The sequence below is a fragment of the Macaca thibetana genome, chromosome 7 (assembly GCF_024542745.1).
Source record: "Macaca thibetana thibetana isolate TM-01 chromosome 7, ASM2454274v1, whole genome shotgun sequence".
In the NCBI taxonomy this organism is placed as follows: domain Eukaryota; kingdom Metazoa; phylum Chordata; class Mammalia; order Primates; family Cercopithecidae; genus Macaca; species Macaca thibetana.
In genome coordinates, this window is record NC_065584.1 from 38,558,493 (window position 1) to 38,577,667 (window position 19,175).

The window sequence follows — 19,175 nt, forward strand, 5'->3', positions numbered from 1 at the left end:
AGGAAGCTGAAGCAGAAGAATCACTTGAACTCGGGAGGCAGAGGTTGTAGTAAGCTGAAATCACACCACTGTACTCCAGTCCGGGTGACAGAATGAGATTTTTGTCTCAAAAAAAAAAAAAAAAAAAAAGTTATAGTAAACTAAGGCTAATTATTGCAGAAAGAAAAATATTTTAAAATAAATGTAGTGTAGCCTAAGTGTATAATATTCATATAGTCTGTGGTGGTAGTGTACAGTAATGTCCTAGGCCTTCACATTCACTCATCACTCACTCACAGACTCACCCAGAGCAACTTCCAGTCCTGCAAGCTCTGTTCATGGTGGATACCCTATACAGGTGTACCATTTTTTAAAATCTTTTATACTGTATTTTTACTGTGCCTTTTAAATGTTTAGATATGTTTAGATACACAAATACTTACCCATTGTGTTACAGTTGCCTATGGCATTCGGTGTTCTGTATAATAACATATGTTAACATGCTGTATAGGTTTGTAGCCTAGGTTATATCACATAGCTGGGGTGTATAGTAGGCTATACCATCTAGGTTTGTGTAAATACTCTCTATAATGTTTATACAACAAAATTGCCTAACAACACATTTCGTAGAACATATTCCTGTCATTAAGCTGATGCATGACTGTGTTAACATATCCAGATTTATCTTCTTTTGCCAGTTAAGAATTTGAGTCAATCCTTTGACTCTCTGTTGCGTCAGCTCAGGTTTTTCTTCCAGGAAGTCTTTTGTGACTACTGCCACTCCTGTCTCCCCAGTAGAGGGCAGTTATTCTGCCTCTGTCTTCTCATGGCACATCTTCTCCTTATTACAGCACTGTTCATGGAAACTGTAACATCTTTGAATCCATGCGCCTGGCGCAGTGCCTAAGATAGTCAGCAGGCATTCAGTAAATATTTAAATGAATGTATGCATGAATAAATGAATTACTGAATCGTAGGGAAGGGTATAAGGTGAATGACTTACATGAATCCCTCTGGCCCTGATGCCTTGCGCTCTGATGCTGTTCTTTTTAATGGGTGGAATAATCCATCTCCACAGCGTATTCTGTGAAATCTTGTTGAACCAAGAAGCAGAAAAAACTTGCTTCTCCTATTTTGACTGCTTGATTGTGTGGTCAGGGCCAAGTCATATAATTACTCAGGACCTTGGTCTCCTCCAGTGTAACATAGGTTGATGTTACCCACACTATTTTATAGGTTTATTTTAAGGATTAGATGATACGATATACATGAAAACATTTTGGAAATTAAATTTAATGAAGAACTTGTTGCTTCTTCAGGGGTATCTATCTTGATATAGTCCCTTCAGTGAATTCTTTGTAGTTTGAACTTTCTATTTTGTGATTCCAGGTTTGACCTTACGTTTTATGTGTTGGGAGTCACATATTTTAGATAGGGACTTCTTAGTATACTCTCAATAATAATCTTGGCTTCTTTTACCCATGAATTTGCCCATGTATAGAAGACTTTCCAAGAACACTGCTAATGTTTCTGGATTATGCATAAAATACTTGTGTGTTTTTAATCTGTTTTCTATTCTGATCACTTAACTTTGCCATTTATTTATGGATACTTTGGAAGTGGGATGGTGGATCGGTAGAAAGAAATAAAACAGTGTAGTTTCAGACCTGACTTGGTGACTATGTCCAATGCTAACCAAGGGAAGCTTGTTTAGTATCTAGAAACCTACCAAAGGAGGGATATTATTTGCCCTCATTGAGAAGGTGGTAAGGGACACTAAGATTTTCAGAATCCTTTGAAAATTTTCATTTGATTTAATTAATATTTAATTAGTATTATATGGATTTAAAATAACGACTGAATTTCAAGTTTAGCATTTGTACCAGAATCCTATGGGTCAGTTTATTATGTGAAGTTTCCATTAAGAGGCTCTCTAAATTCCCTATTCTCATACTTTTCTCAAAGCTTTCTTCCATGGACCCTTTTTAAAAGAGGGAGTATATGTGAGAAGACATTTCCTTCTGATTATAGAAGAAGTTTATATTCATTGTAGAAAAACTTGGAAAATAAAATGAAAGCTATAAGGAAAATAAAAATGACCGAAGTTCTATAGTCTAGTTAATATATCTTCTTATTAATATCTGTATATCCATCAACATGTACAGTATATCACTACCTATTTTTGAACATAATTGTGTGGGACATATATTTAATACCTGCTGAATTCACTGGTCACTTTCTGAAATATGATAGATGAATCTACTTTCTTTTAACTTGTAATTGACTTCCTTTTAAAGCTTAATTATTAATTTTTTTTAACTTCTTTTCTGCAAATATCAGAAACTTGGTTTTGTTTTGTTTTTTTTTAATGTTATTTTATTCTTTGAGACAGTGTCTTATTCTGCTACCCAGGCTGCAGTGCAGTGGCTCAGTTGATCCTCCCACCTCAGCCTCCTGAGTAGCTGGGACTACAGGCATGTGCCAGCATGCTCGGCTAATTTTTGTATGGTTTTTTTGTAGAGACGGGGTTTCACTTTGTTGCCCAGGCTGGCCTCGAACCCCTGAGCTCAAGCAGTTATCTTGCTTGAGCCTCCCAAAGTGTTGGGATTACAGGCATGAGCCACCATGCCCAGCCAGGAACTGCTTTAAAGTCTAAGATATAATTAATATACTTGTTTACCTGTTAAATTATCTTGTTGGATCCTTACATGATTAGCACATGGATGAATTTAACTCACTTAAAGGATGTATGGTGGCATCATGGCTTCATGTGAGATGTAGAGACCTGGATGGTCATTGACAAATCACTGTGGACCACAGATCTGCACCTATGCGCCTATGTAGGAGGACTTTGACTCAGATGCTTTCCAAGCCTCCTGCTATTTATCTGATTTTATGCTGCTCTGCTGCTTGCCTCTCAAGATCAGGTTTCATGGGTAGACAAATGTCAAGAGCCATGTGAATCTCAATGGAGCCTGTTTTTACTTTGTTAGTGTGTGTGTGTATGTGTGTGTTTGTTTTGAGACAGAATCTCACTCTGTCGCCAGGCTGGAGTGCCGTGGTGCAATCTCTACTTGCTGCAACCTCCGCCTCCCGGGTTCAAGTGATTCTTCTGCCTCAGCCTCCCAAGTAGCTGATACTACAGGTGCGCACCACCACGCCCAGCTAATTTTTAAAATTTTTAGTAGAGACTGGGTTTCACCATGTTGGCCAGGATGATCTCGATCTCTTGACCTCATGATCTGTGTGCCTCGGCCTCCCAAAGTGCTGGGATTACAGGCATGAGCCACTGCACCAGGCCTGTTAGTTTCGTTTTAAAAATGTTTCAAGTCAGTGTTTTTCAAACTGCTGCTTATGATCTATTACATTGTTCATTCAACAGCTGATTATCAAATGCCTATTGTCTGGCACTGTTTAAGCATGAGGTACACAAAGAAAAGATATAAAAGCTAATCATCTAGTGGGAAAAGACAAACAGGAAACAAAATAAATATGTAAAAATACATGGTATATAAGATGGTGATTGATGCAGTAGAGGAAAATGAAGTGGGTCAGGGAGGAAGCATTGGAGAAGTTGTATTTCTGCATAAGGTGTCAGGAAAGGCCTAACTGAGGATACTTGAATAAAGAGCTAATGAATGAACCATGCTCAGACCTAGGGAGGAACATTCTAGGCTGCAGGATCTGTAAGTACTACAGCTCTGCAGCAGAAGCATGCCTGGCATGTTCTAGGAGCAGTTAAGAGGCACCATGTGGTTGAAGTTGAATAAGGTCCTAGGAGGTGGGGTCAGAGACATAAAGGATGAGGGTAGGGGTATTGTCTAGGGCCTTGCTGGCATTGTAAGGAATTTGGTTTTTACTCTAGTTGAAATGGGGAGCCACTGGAGGGTTTTCAGCAAAGGAATGATAGGATTAGATTCATGGTTCAGCATCTCCTCTGCCTGCTTTGTTAAGGATAAACTGAAGCATGGGCCAAAATGAAAGCAGAGACAAGCAGGAAGCTCTTTCAATAATCCAGTGGGTGGCCAGGCATGGTGGCTCATGCCTGAAATCCCAGCACTTTGGGAGACTGAGGCGGGCAGATCACTTGAGGTCAGTAGAGTTCAAGACCAGCTTGGTCAACATGGCAAAATGCTGTCTTTACTAAAAATACAAAAATTAGCTAGGCATGGTGGTGCCGCCTATAATCCCAGCTACTCGGGAGGCTGAGGCAGGACAGTCACTTGAACCCGGGAGGCAGAACTTGCAGTGAGCCAAGATTGCACCATTGCACTCCAGCCTGGGCGAAAAAGTGAGACCCTGTCTCCAAAAATAATAATGATAATAATCCAGTGGGTGATGAAATCAATTTAGATGGTCACAAGTACTTCTTAAATAAAAGTACACAATAGAGGCCAGGCATGGTGGCTCACACCTGTAATCCCGGCACTTTGGGAGACCGAGGCAGGCAGATCACGAGGTCAGGAGATCGAGACCATCCTGACTAACACGGTGAAACCCCCTCTCTAATAAAAATACAAAACAATTAGCCGGGCGTGGTGGCCGGCACCTGTAGTCCCAGCTACTCGGGAGGCTGAGGCAGGAGAATGGCGTGAACCCAGGAGGTGGAGCTTGCAGTGAGCCGAGATCGCACCACTGCACTCCAGCCTGGGGGACAGAGCGAGACTCCGTCTCAAAAAAAAAAAGAAAGTGCGTTGCATATGGTAGCTGCTAAGTATTGTTTAATGAATTTATGCTAAATTAATGTGGGTGTAGGAGAATACAGTATAAAATGTACTTATTATGAAAGGTTACTATAAAAAATTTTTAAAGCTGTTGTTCTGAGGCATTCATATTATTGCCAACTAGAGGTGATTTTGGTTTTTGGACATGTTCTCAATGAGTGGCTCCTGTATGAAACAAGCTGTTTTCCTGTAATCGCGTCTCATCAGTCAGCAGGTGGAGGGAAGGAGTCTTTCCTTGACCTTTCTCTCTTCTCTTGTTTTCAATTGTTTTTATAAGAGTTCTTTTTAGAAAGTACCAAATCATAATTTTTGTTTTCAGACTCTCTTCTGCTTAGGAATTTTTTCCAGACTTTTCTTCTTTCCTCTTCAGCATTCCTGTAGCTTTGTGGCCTTGTCACCTAATACTCAGTGCACCCACCCCAACTTCTTGTCTTGCCATCACAGACTGTCCGTTTACCTGCATATCTTCCTACTCCCTCCTTCTGCACTGTTACTGTTGCTGTAGCAACTGCCATCTCAGTGTCCCTCCTTCCCCTTGCTTTTTTCCTTCTTGCCAACCACTGTTCATTGAACTCTTCCCAGTTTTATGCACTGTGAGGTCAGGGCTGATACTACGTAAGATGAAGATTAAATGGCTGTTTATGAAAATCGTTATTTCACCAGCTTTTGGGTAGAGAGGGGTTTTGAATAAACCAGGCCATCTGATAAATGACGAAATGTTGAGTCCCTTATTTTGTGGAAAGTCATGATAATAAATCTGTTATTATACTGCTTCTTAATTCACTTTGAGATCTTGGTTGGTTCTGTGGGGCTTTTGGAACCTGTGGGCCAAAAAAGTTGAAGCGTTCTGGGCTCTAGAACACTTCTTCTCTGGGCACATTCCTGTTCTGGAAGATGATGATTAGAAACTCTGCAAGGCCCGCCATCCATGTGTGCTTCTGAAAGGGCTGGATACGCAATTTGATTATATAAAGATTTCTTTACAGGAATTTAGTCAAGCTTTTCTGCCAACTTCAGTCAAATTTCTGGAGATTCAAAAAGTATACTGAATTCATCTATATATCAAGCCAGAGAAGCCTAGCAGTGAATCATGTTCTGGGGAAAATAAACGTGTTTATTCACAGATCGCAATGTGTCTTTCTTAGGCTGGTTGTCTGACAGTTCTGGGTCTCTCTAGAGAAGTTTCAGTCTTGGGACTGAGGAGTGCATTAGGAAAACAAAAGAGAAAGCCCAGGTTTTTCATCCCCCTTCCAACTCACATAAAATAAATGGTTAAGGGATTACTGGGGCTCTAAACATACTTGAATGCGACCAGTGTGGACTGTGACTCCCTGAACTTGCTCACTCTTTACCTAGTTCTAGTATCTTCTAGGATTTATCATATTCTATGGGTTGTGTTATAGGAAATACAAAACATGCCATATTCCTTATAGGTCATCCTGTCTTAAATCAAACTGGTGGGGAGAGACTTTCTCCCATAGAAAAGACCTTGCTTTTCCCTCTCTGCTTGTGGTATGACACCAGCTCTGATGTCTGTGAGTTAGGACAGTAGTGCCTTGACTCCAAGTATTCTACCGGTCTTATAGAACTTTTACATGCAAACAATGAGGAAATTCATGCCAGTGGCCTTTGGAAAATCTTGTTGGCACCACCAGGTGTACTGTATGGATTAATCATGGATTTATAGTAATCTAGGTCCACAGAGCCTGATCTTGGAAGCTTTTTCAATTCCCTGTGTTGTGCTAGAAGTGATACTCTCAATCACTTTCCCTGGAAACAGCCTTGGCCTGTTTCTCTTGTGTTCCAAGTCTTGCCTTGGTCAAGGACTTTTTTAAATGTTCTTTTTACCCCACCAGAGCAATAAAGAAGTCCAATTCAGTGGACTTAAAAAAAAAAAAAAAACAACCAACCCCGCAGGAGAGAGCTTGTGAGGGACATTTTTCTGATGTTCTGAGGCGTTCTTGCTTTTCGCCCTGGGTCTTTTGGATCACCTTGGATCACCTTCTACCCTGTTCTTGTTGTGTTTTATAGCAAATCCTTGGATGAAGATAGGTTGGGATAGATGTATTTCATTAATTTTTCTTATAAAGATATTTTTATTTGAACTCGTTAACATGTTTTGCTAGTTCTTGCAATATATTGCTCATCTCATTTGAATGTATTGGTAGCCACTTCTCTGAAGGAGTAGAGACAGTGGCATTTTCATTATCAAGATAAGTGTCCAGAAAGCAAGTCAGGATTGAGGCATTCTTGTTTGTATAGAGGCACCCCTATTTCTTTAAGAGAAAATGAGAAATTAATTCTTCAGGGAATGTGCTGAGGACAGGAATAGAACTCCGATCTGAAAAGGAATTGGAGATCCTTCTGCAAACAGACATGATAATAATCCAGTGGGTGATGAAATCAATTTAGATGGTCACAAGTACTTCTTAAATTAAAAGTACACAATAGAGGCCAGGCACGGCGGCTCACACCTGTAATCCCGGCACTTTGGGAGACCGAGGCAGGCAGATCACGAGGTCAGGAGATCGAGACCATCCTGACTAACACGGTGAAAAAGTGCCTTATGATATGGTTAGCTTTTCATTGACTTTGATAATTTATCTTTTGTCCACCTTGTTTTCTCTCTACCCCCAACCCCACAAATTCCAAAATGGAATCACGTTTCTCACAGTGTGGTTTGAAAGTCACCTGTATTACAATTAACTGGTATTGCTGGTAAAATTCAGATACCTGGGCCCACTTTCCAGATTGAATTAGAATATTGTGGGGGGCAGGGGGTGGGAATCCTGAGAATCTACGTTTTTTAAAGTCCTTGATGATTTTTCATGCATCTTACACTTGAAGCCAGAATCTTTGACATCATCTTTGTATCTTGACTATGAGGGCAAACTGCTTCCAAGCTCTGCCTTTCTAGCAAACCAGATCATCCTTATCATTCTCACCAGGAGTGGCCAGCTGCAGACCCCTGCTGATAAATTACAGCAGGTAATGTATGATAATGTAATGATAATGTAACTTACTTTCTGGATTTCAGGTGTCATTCCATCCCTCTGGAAGGAATGGAATTTTGTGACAAAACATGAAGTTTTCAGTGTTGGTGGCTGCTGCTCTTTAAATAGCACCCCTGAACAATCTAGGAGCAAGATTCCTCTGTACTTTCTTTGTGTGAGAGGTTAGAGTTCCCTGCCCAGAAGCATAGGCAAGAGAAAAGTTAGTTACTATCCTGGAGCCCACAACCTAATTCCTGTAGTGTAATCAGACTGCAGATGGTGGGTCAGGGAGCTTGGGTGGAGTTGGGATGGTCCATATGCCATCCTGGGCAGATTCCTCTACAGGCCTGACTAGACTGGGCAGAGGAAGTTCCTGATAACAGATGGAATGGGTATTTGCCAGAGGCTCTAGCTTTCCTCTCAAGGATGCCTGAGCTGCTGCAAACCCCTGCTGCTATGGCTGGTGAGGCTGGCCAAGTCTCTTTCTGTTGACTCTTGTTTCCACCCCCAACTCCTAGTCAGTCCTACAAATGCTGGTTTATTTGCACACTCCATGCTGATTTTGGATTGAAAGCCTCTCATTGTTTTTGAGTTCAGTGTTTAGATAACACCACATGCCTATCGCAGCCAGGGCACCCTGTAAAGGAAATGCCTGGTCTCTAACAGTCCTGTCATTCATTTTATGTATGCGAGTGAGTGTGGTCTGTGTTTCGGACCATTATAAGAGCATTTCTCTGCAGGGATTACTACTTGGGGCCTGCAGGGATACGGGGCCCCTCCTTGATGTCTGGAATTCTAGGGGTGGTTTTCTAAGTCTTCCCTCTTTCCTTTCATTCCAATCCTAAAAGGGTTACAGGTTGTTTTGCCCAAGGCTTGTTTCCACACATAGCTGCAGTACCAGAGCATTCCTTCCTTTGGTGAGAAGACTGCTTTGGGGGACACAGGACTGACTGGGGCTGGTGTTGGTACAGGCTGTTTTTGTGACCAAGCTAGGTTGGCAGCTGCCTCTGTACTGTGGTTTCAGGGCTTCCCTTCCCATAGGATAGTATAGCTCTTTTCTTGTCCACTTAATTTTCCCCACCATTCTCTTGGCAAAAAAAGAAAATATGTTATCTTCATTCAGTATTAACTTTCTTCTGGTAATATATAGCTCTTTTTTCATTTGGTACAATGCAATTAAAACTTCTTTAAAATGTTTCAAATAAATCTGTTAGGCTCTAATTTAGTTGTCTTGAGGCCCTTTTCAGGTCTGTGATTCTCTAGAATTTATAAACTTTTTTCTCTAAATCTACTGGGATCACTACCTATCCATGACAGTAATGTCTGCATGAGACAGAGTGAGTTCTAATGTGGCACTTGTTCTACAGTGTCCCCAACATATATACTTAACTTCACTTTCCTACCAGTAATTCAGTGCTCCAAAAATTAACCCAAAATACAAAAGAAAACTTGGTTTTGACATGGACTATGAGCATTCATCCCTCTGTAATAAAATAGTGATCCTGACTGCCTGAAAGATCGCACTTACCACTCCCCACAACCTTTAAAAGTTAGTACTGTATATACTTGTTAATGTTCATGGCCATCCTGGTTCACTGTAATATTGAAAGTACGTTCTGAGTCATCAAAAGAAATTATTTAGAACCATACTGTGTGAAACTTTTTTTAAAATGTGAATCTTATGAAACTATGGAAGAATATTAGGTGAACCAGAACATAGTACTCTTTAGTGAAGCTAGATAAATGAAGTTCTATGTATTAACCAAAGTATGTTTTAACGCTACATATCAATTTGTGGGGAATTGTAAGGAAAACAAGTCATTTTCCTTTTCTAATTGTTGCACTCCTTGCTCTGCATTTAAATTTAAGAATTGTCTTTAATACTTATTCTCTAATCATGCTATATAGAATATAAAAATTCTCCATGAACAGATTAAAAATTCAAAATAAAGTAATAAAATGATTATGATTGAAAAATTATCCATTATAAACAATAAAGTTTCTATTGTTCATTTTTTTTAGACAGGGTCTTGTTCTCTCACCCAGGCTGGAGTGCAGTGGCGTGACCATGGCTCACTGCAGCTTCAGCCCCCTAGGCTCAAGTGACACTCCCTCCTCAGCCTCCTGAGCAGCTGGGACTACAGGCACATGCCACCATGCCTGGCTAATTTTTTTATTTTTTTGTAGAGACAAAGTCTCATTATGTTGCCAGGGCTGGTCTCAAACTCTTGGGTTCAAGTGATCCTCCTGCTTCAGACTCCCAAAGTGCTGGGATTATAGGCATGAACCACTGTACCCAGCCTATTGTTTTTGCTGATGGTTCTTGTATCTCTAATATGAAGGATGAATATATTGCTTAAACACCATCCGTGACTACCCAGTTAGAGTGGATGCAACCCACTTCTCAGGGTCTTGACGAGTATGTTTTCAGTTGTGCAGTTAGCTTGGGTAAACAAAATCATTATTTTAATATGTCTCTTCTTTCAAGATGTTTGTTATCCTTTTCTTGTAAATTTACTGGTAATTCATCTTTTGGAGACTGAGAAAGAGAACTGACAATTGAAGTAAATTGTTTTAAAGTAACCAAGGAAGCGTTGCTACCCTCATTTTTCTAGCCACTGCATAGAAATATCCTTTTGCTGAAATTCAGCTGTACAAGCTTGACAGGAGGTCCTAGGCAAATGTGTTTTTCAGATTCTTGTCTGGTCTATCTCATGCCTGATTTCTGTGCCTTGTGCCTTCCAGTTCTCTCCTGCGCTATGGTGGAAACCTGTCCCTCCAAAGTGCCATGAGTGTACGATTCAACAGCAACGGGACGCAGCTCTTGGCCCTGAGGCGGCGCCTGCCCCCTGTGCTCTATGACATCCATTCCCGCCTGCCTGTGTTTCAGTTTGACAATCAGGGTTACTTCAATTCATGCACCATGAAAAGCTGCTGTTTTGCAGGAGATCGTGACCAGGTAAGTGCTGTCTGCCTCCTGCATCTCACACTCATGCTTTTCTCTCTGATTGTTCTTTCTATACTAGTCTTTATTTCTCATTAGCATTATGTCAGGTAGAAACAATTAAGGGGAAATAGTGAGTGCCTGACTTAATAATAGTGAGGTGTTCTGACTTAATAATAGTGAGTTTCTTCATCAAGGCTGCCACTGGGTATATACAAGGCACACACCATAAACCAAGGCTGGCCACGATATGGTTCTGAGCCACCTAGCTCTGCCAAGTTTGTGAACAGATTTTAAGATTCTAAGAATGTGCCATTTCAGAAGAAAGGAGGGAATCCATGGAAAATTAGCCTGCTGGGGAGAGAGACATTACAAAAAAGAAACCAATAAAACACAATGATGAATGAAACACCCTAAGTACCATCCAAAAGACATGTATCTTGAATGGCCTCTTGGGATGGCATCTTTTTGTTGGATGAAATGGGGTAAGCAGCTTTGTTTGAGAGGGAGCCAGATGCTGACTCTTTTTCTTTTTACTGCCAGCATCACAACTGGAAATGGAGAGCCCAAGCTGTGAGTTTCCATCCTTTTCTCAGTCTCACTAGGAATGGAGATGCTGATGTTGACTTAAAGCTGGCAGCTTAAGAATACACTTGGCATTCTTGCACCTTTCTGTCTTGGCCATAGAAGTTCTGAATTGTCAGTGACCAGTTGGGCTGGTCTGGGTCACAAGCCAAGGAAAGACAAATGCGAAGAAAGACAAATCTAAGGAAAGGTTGATCAAATAAACAAACAGGATTTTTTATTCTCAAGCACAACAAATCTTATTGCTACTTCACATATAGATTGGGAAAAAGAAAAACCTTAGTCTCTTGCTAATGCTTAGTGTTCTTATCTTTGGGTCAATGAACTATGTCAAATTTTGAGTTAACAATTCTTATATGTTGTACCCCACCTCTTTAGAGCTATTTGTGGCATAAAAGAAATATAAAAGAGGCATAAAAGAAAAATTTCTTTGAGAAACTGGCAAAACCTTGCTTTTTGAAGTAAAAGCTAGGATTTTTCTCCCTAGATGGGGGTTGCTGGAGTCTTCCTAATGTCATAGTTTAAGGATTAGTAGATGTAGTAGGAACCGAATAAATGCCTGTTGAATTGTCTTGCGTGTAGATAGATGAGAATGTTCTTTTAAGTTTTCTGAACTAGAGATTTCCCCTCTTTATATAAATAGAGACCATATATCCAAATTCAGAATTTATACTCATGTTGGAGTCTTAGGGCCTACTTAGCTGAGATCCATACTGGAGACCACTAGGTGGCCTCACTGATGTCTCCTTGGGGAGGCCACAGTACCTGAATGACTTAATTTGTATATGCCTGTATGGCACTGCAGGGAATTTGTTTCTTGGGTGGGAAGAAACAGTTTCTAGAGGCGATCAGACTCACGATAGAACAGATATGCAGAATGGTTGATTTAGCTTTGTCTGGCTGTGGAAATGACAATCACATCTCTCCCTCTCTTCCTTTTTTCCTTCCTTCTTCTTTGCTTTTGTTGATTTTCCATATTTTATCAACAACTTATGCATGTAATTCTTGTTTTGTTGAATAATAGAACATGCAGTGAAGATGATATTCATAGTTTATTAGGCTTTATTTCCAAAAACTAGAGGCTGAGGAAAGGTGATTTTCTTCAGGTTGTATTTAGCAGCCAAAGCCTGTCTTCATGGACCTTAGAAGACCCAGAACAAAGACCTCTAGCCAACATGTAAGCACCTAGACCATGGTTTCCCATCCTTATCATTGTTAACATTTTGGCTAGATAGTTCTTTGTTGTGTGGGGCTGTCCTATGCATTATGAGATGGTTAGCAGTATCCCTAGCCTGTCTCTACTAGATGCCAGTAATATCATCCTAAGTTATCCTCCAGGCAACCAAAAATGTCTCCGGACATTGTCCCCTTTTGCCCCTGGTTGAGAACCTGTGATCTGGATTATAATTACCTATTTTGCTCAGAGGCATTGGGGCAGGTATTGTCATAGGCAGAGCCACAGAAGGTATTTTGTGATAGTCCTAGGTATATACATCAAATATATCATTGTTTCTGCCTTTCAGTTTATATATAATCATAAAAATATTGAATGGCTTTTGATTTTTCTCTATTTAGATTTGACTAATTTATTATTTGTGACTTATGTCCTGTGGGAAGAGTTTATGGGTATTTTATTCTCTCTGACAAACAAGACTTCTTTTTGGCTGGGGTAAGTGGTTTTTCTTGAAAGAAGATGCGAAGTCATTGAATCTAACTTTGGATCAGTTAACAGAGTTAAAGTCTTAAAAGTCTGTTCATATTCCCAAAATAGTTAGAGGTATATAAAATACAGAGATTTGTGCTTGGCTTTTTTGTTGACTCCTTAGGGACTAAGAAATGTGGCTAATTCATCAATGTCTTGTCTCCAAATCCTGGCACACAGTGAGAACACAATAAAAATTTGTTGAAGTAAATATTGAATACTTTTGTCAATGTGTGGTATTTAGCTTTGTGGGCCTAAGTCTTCTCTAACTGTAAATCAGGATTGATAAGTATGATTTTTCCTGTTCAACTTCCAGGGGCCTGGAAAGATGGATGAATTAAATAATTCATCCAATTAGGAGGATGAATTAAATAATGGATTTATAGTGAAACTAATCTGCTGAACTTATAGTTTTTTCAAGTGTTGAACAAGAGGTCAGTCTTACTGTCCCAGTCCTAGAACATGTCTCAAAGGTGATTTTTAGACTCTGACTTTCCACACTCAGGGATAAGGCAGCAGTTGTCACAGTTACAGTATGACCTGCAGGACTGACATGTATATTGTTTGATGAGTCTAGACAGAATCTTGTTTTCTGCTTTCAATTTCCAAAGCCTGCCTTTTCCTTATATTGGGCTTTATATTTGACCTCATTCCTGTATGCTCTGAGAACACCCACAGCCTGAGGCTCTGTGTTCTGGAACTCTTCATTTAGTCATAGGCTGGGTAACCATCCCAGACAGGAATCTGAGAATTTCCATAATAGGAATGAACGTGGATAAGAAAAGCAGTAAGAGATCCTATTTATCTGAGACAGTCATCTGGCTTTTAATTATGAGATTATTCAGTCCATACAGATGGACCCAGATATTGTTCAGAGTATGTGTACTTCTTTTTAAACTATCATTAGTCTCAAAATAAAATTAATGTTTCAAGAAATTAGACTTGTGGAATAAAGTGTGAAATATCTAGGCCTCCTTTGTGTCTCCCTAATGCTCACTGCCACCCCTGTAGATGAATTCTAATTATAGAGCTATTAGAGATCATATTGTACAAACCTTTTCTTTTACAGATGAGTAAACTGAGTCTCAGAGAGGTCACAAGTCACAACACATGTAAGTTTGTAGGCAAACCAGGGCTAGAACCCAGATTTTTGGGCTCTCAGTAGAGACCCCTTTTCGCTGTACAAATGATCACAACTTGTTGCAGACAGGAGCAAGACAGGCAGCAAAAAATAAGTGAATTGGGCTGGGAGTAAACATTAAAGAGTGGTGGGGACTATGGAGAGCCCACATCCCATCTAAATGGGTCAACTTCTACATAGCTTTAGCCCATTGTTGCCAGGGTTTCTGATTTTTTTCAAGAGAAGACAGAAATAAGGATTTTTACGTGAGGTCTCTTGGTTTTAAAATATTACAACAAATTCATGCTTTATTGTATAGATGAAACAAATCTGTACACCATACCTATTCTGCTGTAGATCCACCAGTTTGAAACCTTTGTGCTTCATTCAGCAAGACATTTTTTCTCATGTTTAGTGCCATGGACTGTCACTAACTCACCGAGACAAGTTCCTTTTTCCTGCTTCCTACCGAAGGCTTCCTAACTTCATGTCTTTTTTCTCGCTCCATCTTTTAAATTATGAGAGCATATATTTACTGAGCATTTACTGTGTGCCTGATGCTCTGATAGATACATTCACATAACATTGCCAGATGGTACCCTCTTTGAGATTTGCACTCAAAGCCCTGTATACAATCTGTCTTCCCCCCCTTTTGGCTACAAATACATAGTTTGTTTTTTTCTAGTGTATTATAATTATTCAAGTTTGATAACTTCTAGCATCAGATCAGGTGACCATAGTGACATCAAGTTGGCTGGGTATCAACAGAAGCAATTAGCCTTAACTAAAGGCTTACATTTTTTTATTTTATTTTATTTTATTTTATTTTATTTTATTTTATTTTTTTAAAGCAAGCCTACCTTCTAGTCTTGCAATATAGTGGGAAATCTTGCAGTAAAACAGCATTCCTTTCCTTGGAGGCTGCCTGAGCCCAAAGGTGGTTCTTGCTTTCACTTCCTACTTGGATTTTTGTTTTGTTTTCTCCTGGAAGCCTGACTGGGTGCATTCTGTCTTCTAAGCTTCATACACTTCTCTACATACTTAGTGAGCCAGTCTCTTAATAGGGTTAAAAAAGAATGCCAGTGTTCTACCTGCTGGCTTTTCTGGCATGCACGTATAAGACAGCACTTGGCTCTTGTTTCTTCTCTTTCACAATTCCTTAAATGGCTCTTGTCCTAGATTGTGAGTCCAGTAGAATGGCTGAGGCTTCTGGTAAGCAAGTCTTTCAGGCTAGCAGGCTTGTTTGCCTGGAAATGGACAGTTTGATCATTTAAAATATTTCTTGCTTTAGTCTCATATGATGCCTGGTCTAATAGTCCCTACATCTTGCTCAAAGTAGGATGTACACGAAAGGAGAAAGTATAGTAAGATTTTCTTGAAACGACTGAGCACTGGAGTACCTGAGCACTAGGATCTCTTATACTGGTCTTTTGAACTTGATAGATGGCAAAGCCCCAAAAATCGTGATCATGAAATCATCTTGTCCCATCCCCTGGAGGAAAGAGCTGACTTGTACCCTATGAGTCCAACAAAACGGCCTTGGATAAATGGCCTCCCTCAGACATTACATCACCACTCAACCTCTCTGTGTTGATATTATATGGGTATAGCCGAGGTGTGGAATGCACCAGTAAGTACTGTGTAGGCCAGAGAGGCCCTGTAAAGTTATAACTTTGCCTTTTTTTTTTTTTTTTAATAACTCCATGCACCCCTGATTAAGCCCACTTTTGGGCCTGGCATGCCATATGTTCTCCTTTATCTGAGATAAAGATATACTTTTAATGAGGGAAATTCAACCCTTGGTTTCTATCCTTTGATTTGTTGTGATTTTAGGCTACTCTTTTTTTTTTTTTTCATCTCCTTGCCATTTATATCTTACATATTTTTAGCCCTTTAACTTGTAAAGCATGTTCACATCCACTGTTATATTTTTTGTTGTTGTTGTTTGTTTGTTTTTAGACGGAATCTTGCTCTGTCACCCAGACTGGAGTGCAGTGGCTCCACCTAGGCTCACCGCAACCTCCGCCTCCCAGGTTCAAGCAATTCTCGTGCCTCAGCCTCCGGAGTAAATGGAATTACAGGCACATGCCATCATGCCTGGCTAATTTTTTGTGTTTTTAGTAGAAACGGGGTTTCACCATGTTGGCCAGACTGGTCTCGAACTTCTGACCTCAAGTGATCCACCCGCCTCAGCCTCCCAAAGTGCTGGGACTACAGGCATGAACCACAACACCCAGCCCACTATTATATTTGAATGCTCCCAGCAACCTTTGGGTGCAATTGGACAGGTTTTATCCTCACATGAAACTGAGGCCGACAGTAGTGTGAAACGGCAAATTGAATTGTTAGCAAAACCAGGACTAGACTCAGTTTCTTGTTTTTGACTGTACCCTCTTGCTCATAGGCATGCTGCCCGCTGTGTTATAGAGATCAAGCAATGATATGATCTGGTGAGGAAGAACTGAACACAGAATGTGGCAGAAGAATTCCTTGTATGTCTTGTTTAGAGAGTGAATGTTTTAGGAAACTTTTTTTGAGGAAGAGGGCAGACTTTCTGTTTTGTAAAGAGAAGGTAGAGGGAATATAACTTTTTTTTAAAAGGTGCAAAAATAATTAAAACAGTAACATACATTTGTGTGTATGAGGGAGGGATATTTAAAATTAAAATATTATGTCGTCACAAGAAAGACCAGATATTCCTTACTCTGCCCTTGGGCAACCAAGAAAATTAAAGCCTGTTTTATATCCCAAAAATAAAAGAGAAACTTGATAGAAGTAACAGTGCTCAGTGCTTGCAACCAAAGTCAATTTATACTCTTGTTAGATGAGTCCAAATTCTAAAGGCTACAAAAATCCTATTAAATCAAGGGGGGAAAAGAATCATTTTAGGACAAAGTTATTCAAGATGAAAGAAAGGCATATCTTCAGTGAGAGAACTGCCTACTGTTGGATACTTTCTTGCTAATGTGTTTAAAGATTTTGGACTTCTCAAGTTTCTTGGTTTTCTGGTAGCCAAATCCACCACTGCCTACTCGCTTTTTCTGCTCGCCTTCATTGCTGTTGACATTCAGATCAGCAAAGGGAGGCACCTTGAAACCAAATGATAGAGTAACTTGAGGCAAATTGAAGTTATTAACATTAAAGATCTGTTTCAGAGAATGGGAATCATAGGCTTGTATGTATGATTTTTATGTTTCCTGGGCTGACTTGTGAAGAAAGTAGTTCTTTTCAAGCTGAGACTGAATGTCAGAAATTTTAGACCAGGAAAAGTCAAATTCACTTGACGGAACCTTGGATTGTTTCAAGTAGTGAAGAAAACCCAATTCTTCTGCGTGCAAAATGAGCAAGGCATGCCCTCTCCCATTTAGGCCTCTGGCTGTTCTACCCACATGGTGAATATTATTCCTTAGGGTCATCCAGAGGGTCATACTGAACAATCCAATCGACTTCAGTAATGTCCAGTCCTCTTGCTGTCACATCTGTACACAATAGTGTTCCCGAATCTGCATTGCAGAACTGGAAGAATGTGGTTGTATGCTTATTTTGCTTTTGCTTTCCATGAATGGCCAAGATGGGCAAATCAATGTAGTTCAGCAACTCATAGTGGTATTTCACGGACATACAAGATGAAAAGAAGGCCATCAGCTTATTTTTTTTGGTTCTTCTTAAGGAATGTAAAGAGCAGAAGGAATCTCTTTTCAGAAGGACAAACAACATATCCCTGCTCAAGACCATCCACTGTTGCATTAGCTGTGTTATCAACACCAGCATACAATGGCTCCTTTTTCAGAGAAATCCTTGCCAGGCATTCAACTTTTTGAGTTTGGGTGGCAGAAATAAGCATCGTCTGTCTACGTGTTGGCAAAAGTTTAATAATTTGCTTTAATTCCTCTTCAAACTCAACATCCAAGATACGATCAGCTTCATCGATGACCAGACACTTCAGATTTCTATACATAAACCCTGGGATATTCTGCATATGGTTCAGCAGATGGCCTGGTGTGACCACAAGGATGTTGATCCCGTTAGCAAGTTTCTATGCTTCAGCAGGTCTGTTACTGCCACCCATTATCAACCCTAGGTATGCACGTGGTGAGTCATTAGCTCCTTAAGAACACCAAAAGTTGGCATGGCTAGTTCTCTAGTAGATGAGAGAATAGGGACCCCCATTCCATTCCTGGGCATGAACTTAAATTTAACAATGAGTTCAGCTGCAGGGATGAGAAAAGCCGGGGGTTTACCACTGACGGTTTTTGTAGCTGCAAGAAGATCCATGCCTTCCAGAAGTGGTCTGATACTTTTATGCTGAATTTCAGTCATGTTTGTAAAACCCATTTCTTTTATTGCCTTCAGAGTATTTTCATTGACAAGATTACATAGAGAAGCAAATGAAATATCCTCAAAAGCTCCTGTCAGTCCCAGGGGCAGACTGGGCACCTCACTGTCATCTTCATCATTATCTGGCTTCTCCACATTATTTTCTGTTTCTTTAGGAGTCTTGGCACTTTCTTCTTCAGATTCCTCTTTGTTTTCAGTTTTTGCTTTTTTTGTATCCGGTCCAGCATTATTCACCATTTTTCTGTTTTTCTTTTTTGATTCTGAATTAGGAGACTGCATTGCTGCTTCTCCATTGGTTAATACAGTGGATTTCAGGGGAGATGTTTTAACTTTTATATTTTCCACTGCTTCTTGAGACACGTCTCCATTTTGAGCATCTGATAAGCCCACGTTCATAGAATGTTTTGATTTTTTAACCTTTCCACCTCCCATTGTTTCTTCAGACACATCTCTAATTTGAGTTTCTGACAGGGTCAGATTTGAGGCCCCCTGAAACTTTAGGTTCCGCTGCCGCAATTTGAAGTTCCGCTTCTCGATCTTCTTGCGTAGGAGTTTCATCGGCAGGTGAGACATGCTGTCCAAGTAGTGTCTAGACCATGGTGCTACACAGTACAGCTACTCAGTTCCAGAATACAACTTTATTAAATCAGCCGTTTATAACTCTTTTTGAATCCTGTACCTTTTTGAAACTCTAAAAACTATAAACAGTCATCTCTGAAAAATGTACACATCTACATTGTTTTCCATATAATAATAAAGTGTTTATGGAACTCTTGAAACCTAGAGGCTC

General features: G+C 40.0%; 1 protein-coding gene and 1 pseudogene across 6 annotated transcripts in view; one reads left to right on the forward strand and one right to left on the reverse strand.

The window, feature by feature from the left end:
* DCAF5 (DDB1 and CUL4 associated factor 5) overlaps positions 1 to 19,175 on the forward strand; it is a 109,852-nt gene that overhangs the window by 54,199 nt on the left and 36,478 nt on the right. For 4 of the 5 annotated variants that reach the window (XM_050797334.1, XM_050797336.1, XM_050797337.1 and 1 more), the window contains exon 6: positions 10,442 to 10,655. In XM_050797334.1, the coding sequence (XP_050653291.1) occupies positions 10,442 to 10,655 (214 nt within the window). Of the gene's footprint in view, positions 1 to 10,441; positions 10,656 to 11,183; positions 14,838 to 19,175 lie in introns of those variants that run through there. The other variant, XM_050797339.1, reaches the window with a different exon arrangement.
* LOC126958773 (ATP-dependent RNA helicase DDX18-like) lies at positions 16,651 to 19,005 on the reverse strand (annotated as a pseudogene). Its single transcript, XR_007727294.1, has one exon. The product of XR_007727294.1 is annotated as an ATP-dependent RNA helicase DDX18-like (transcript).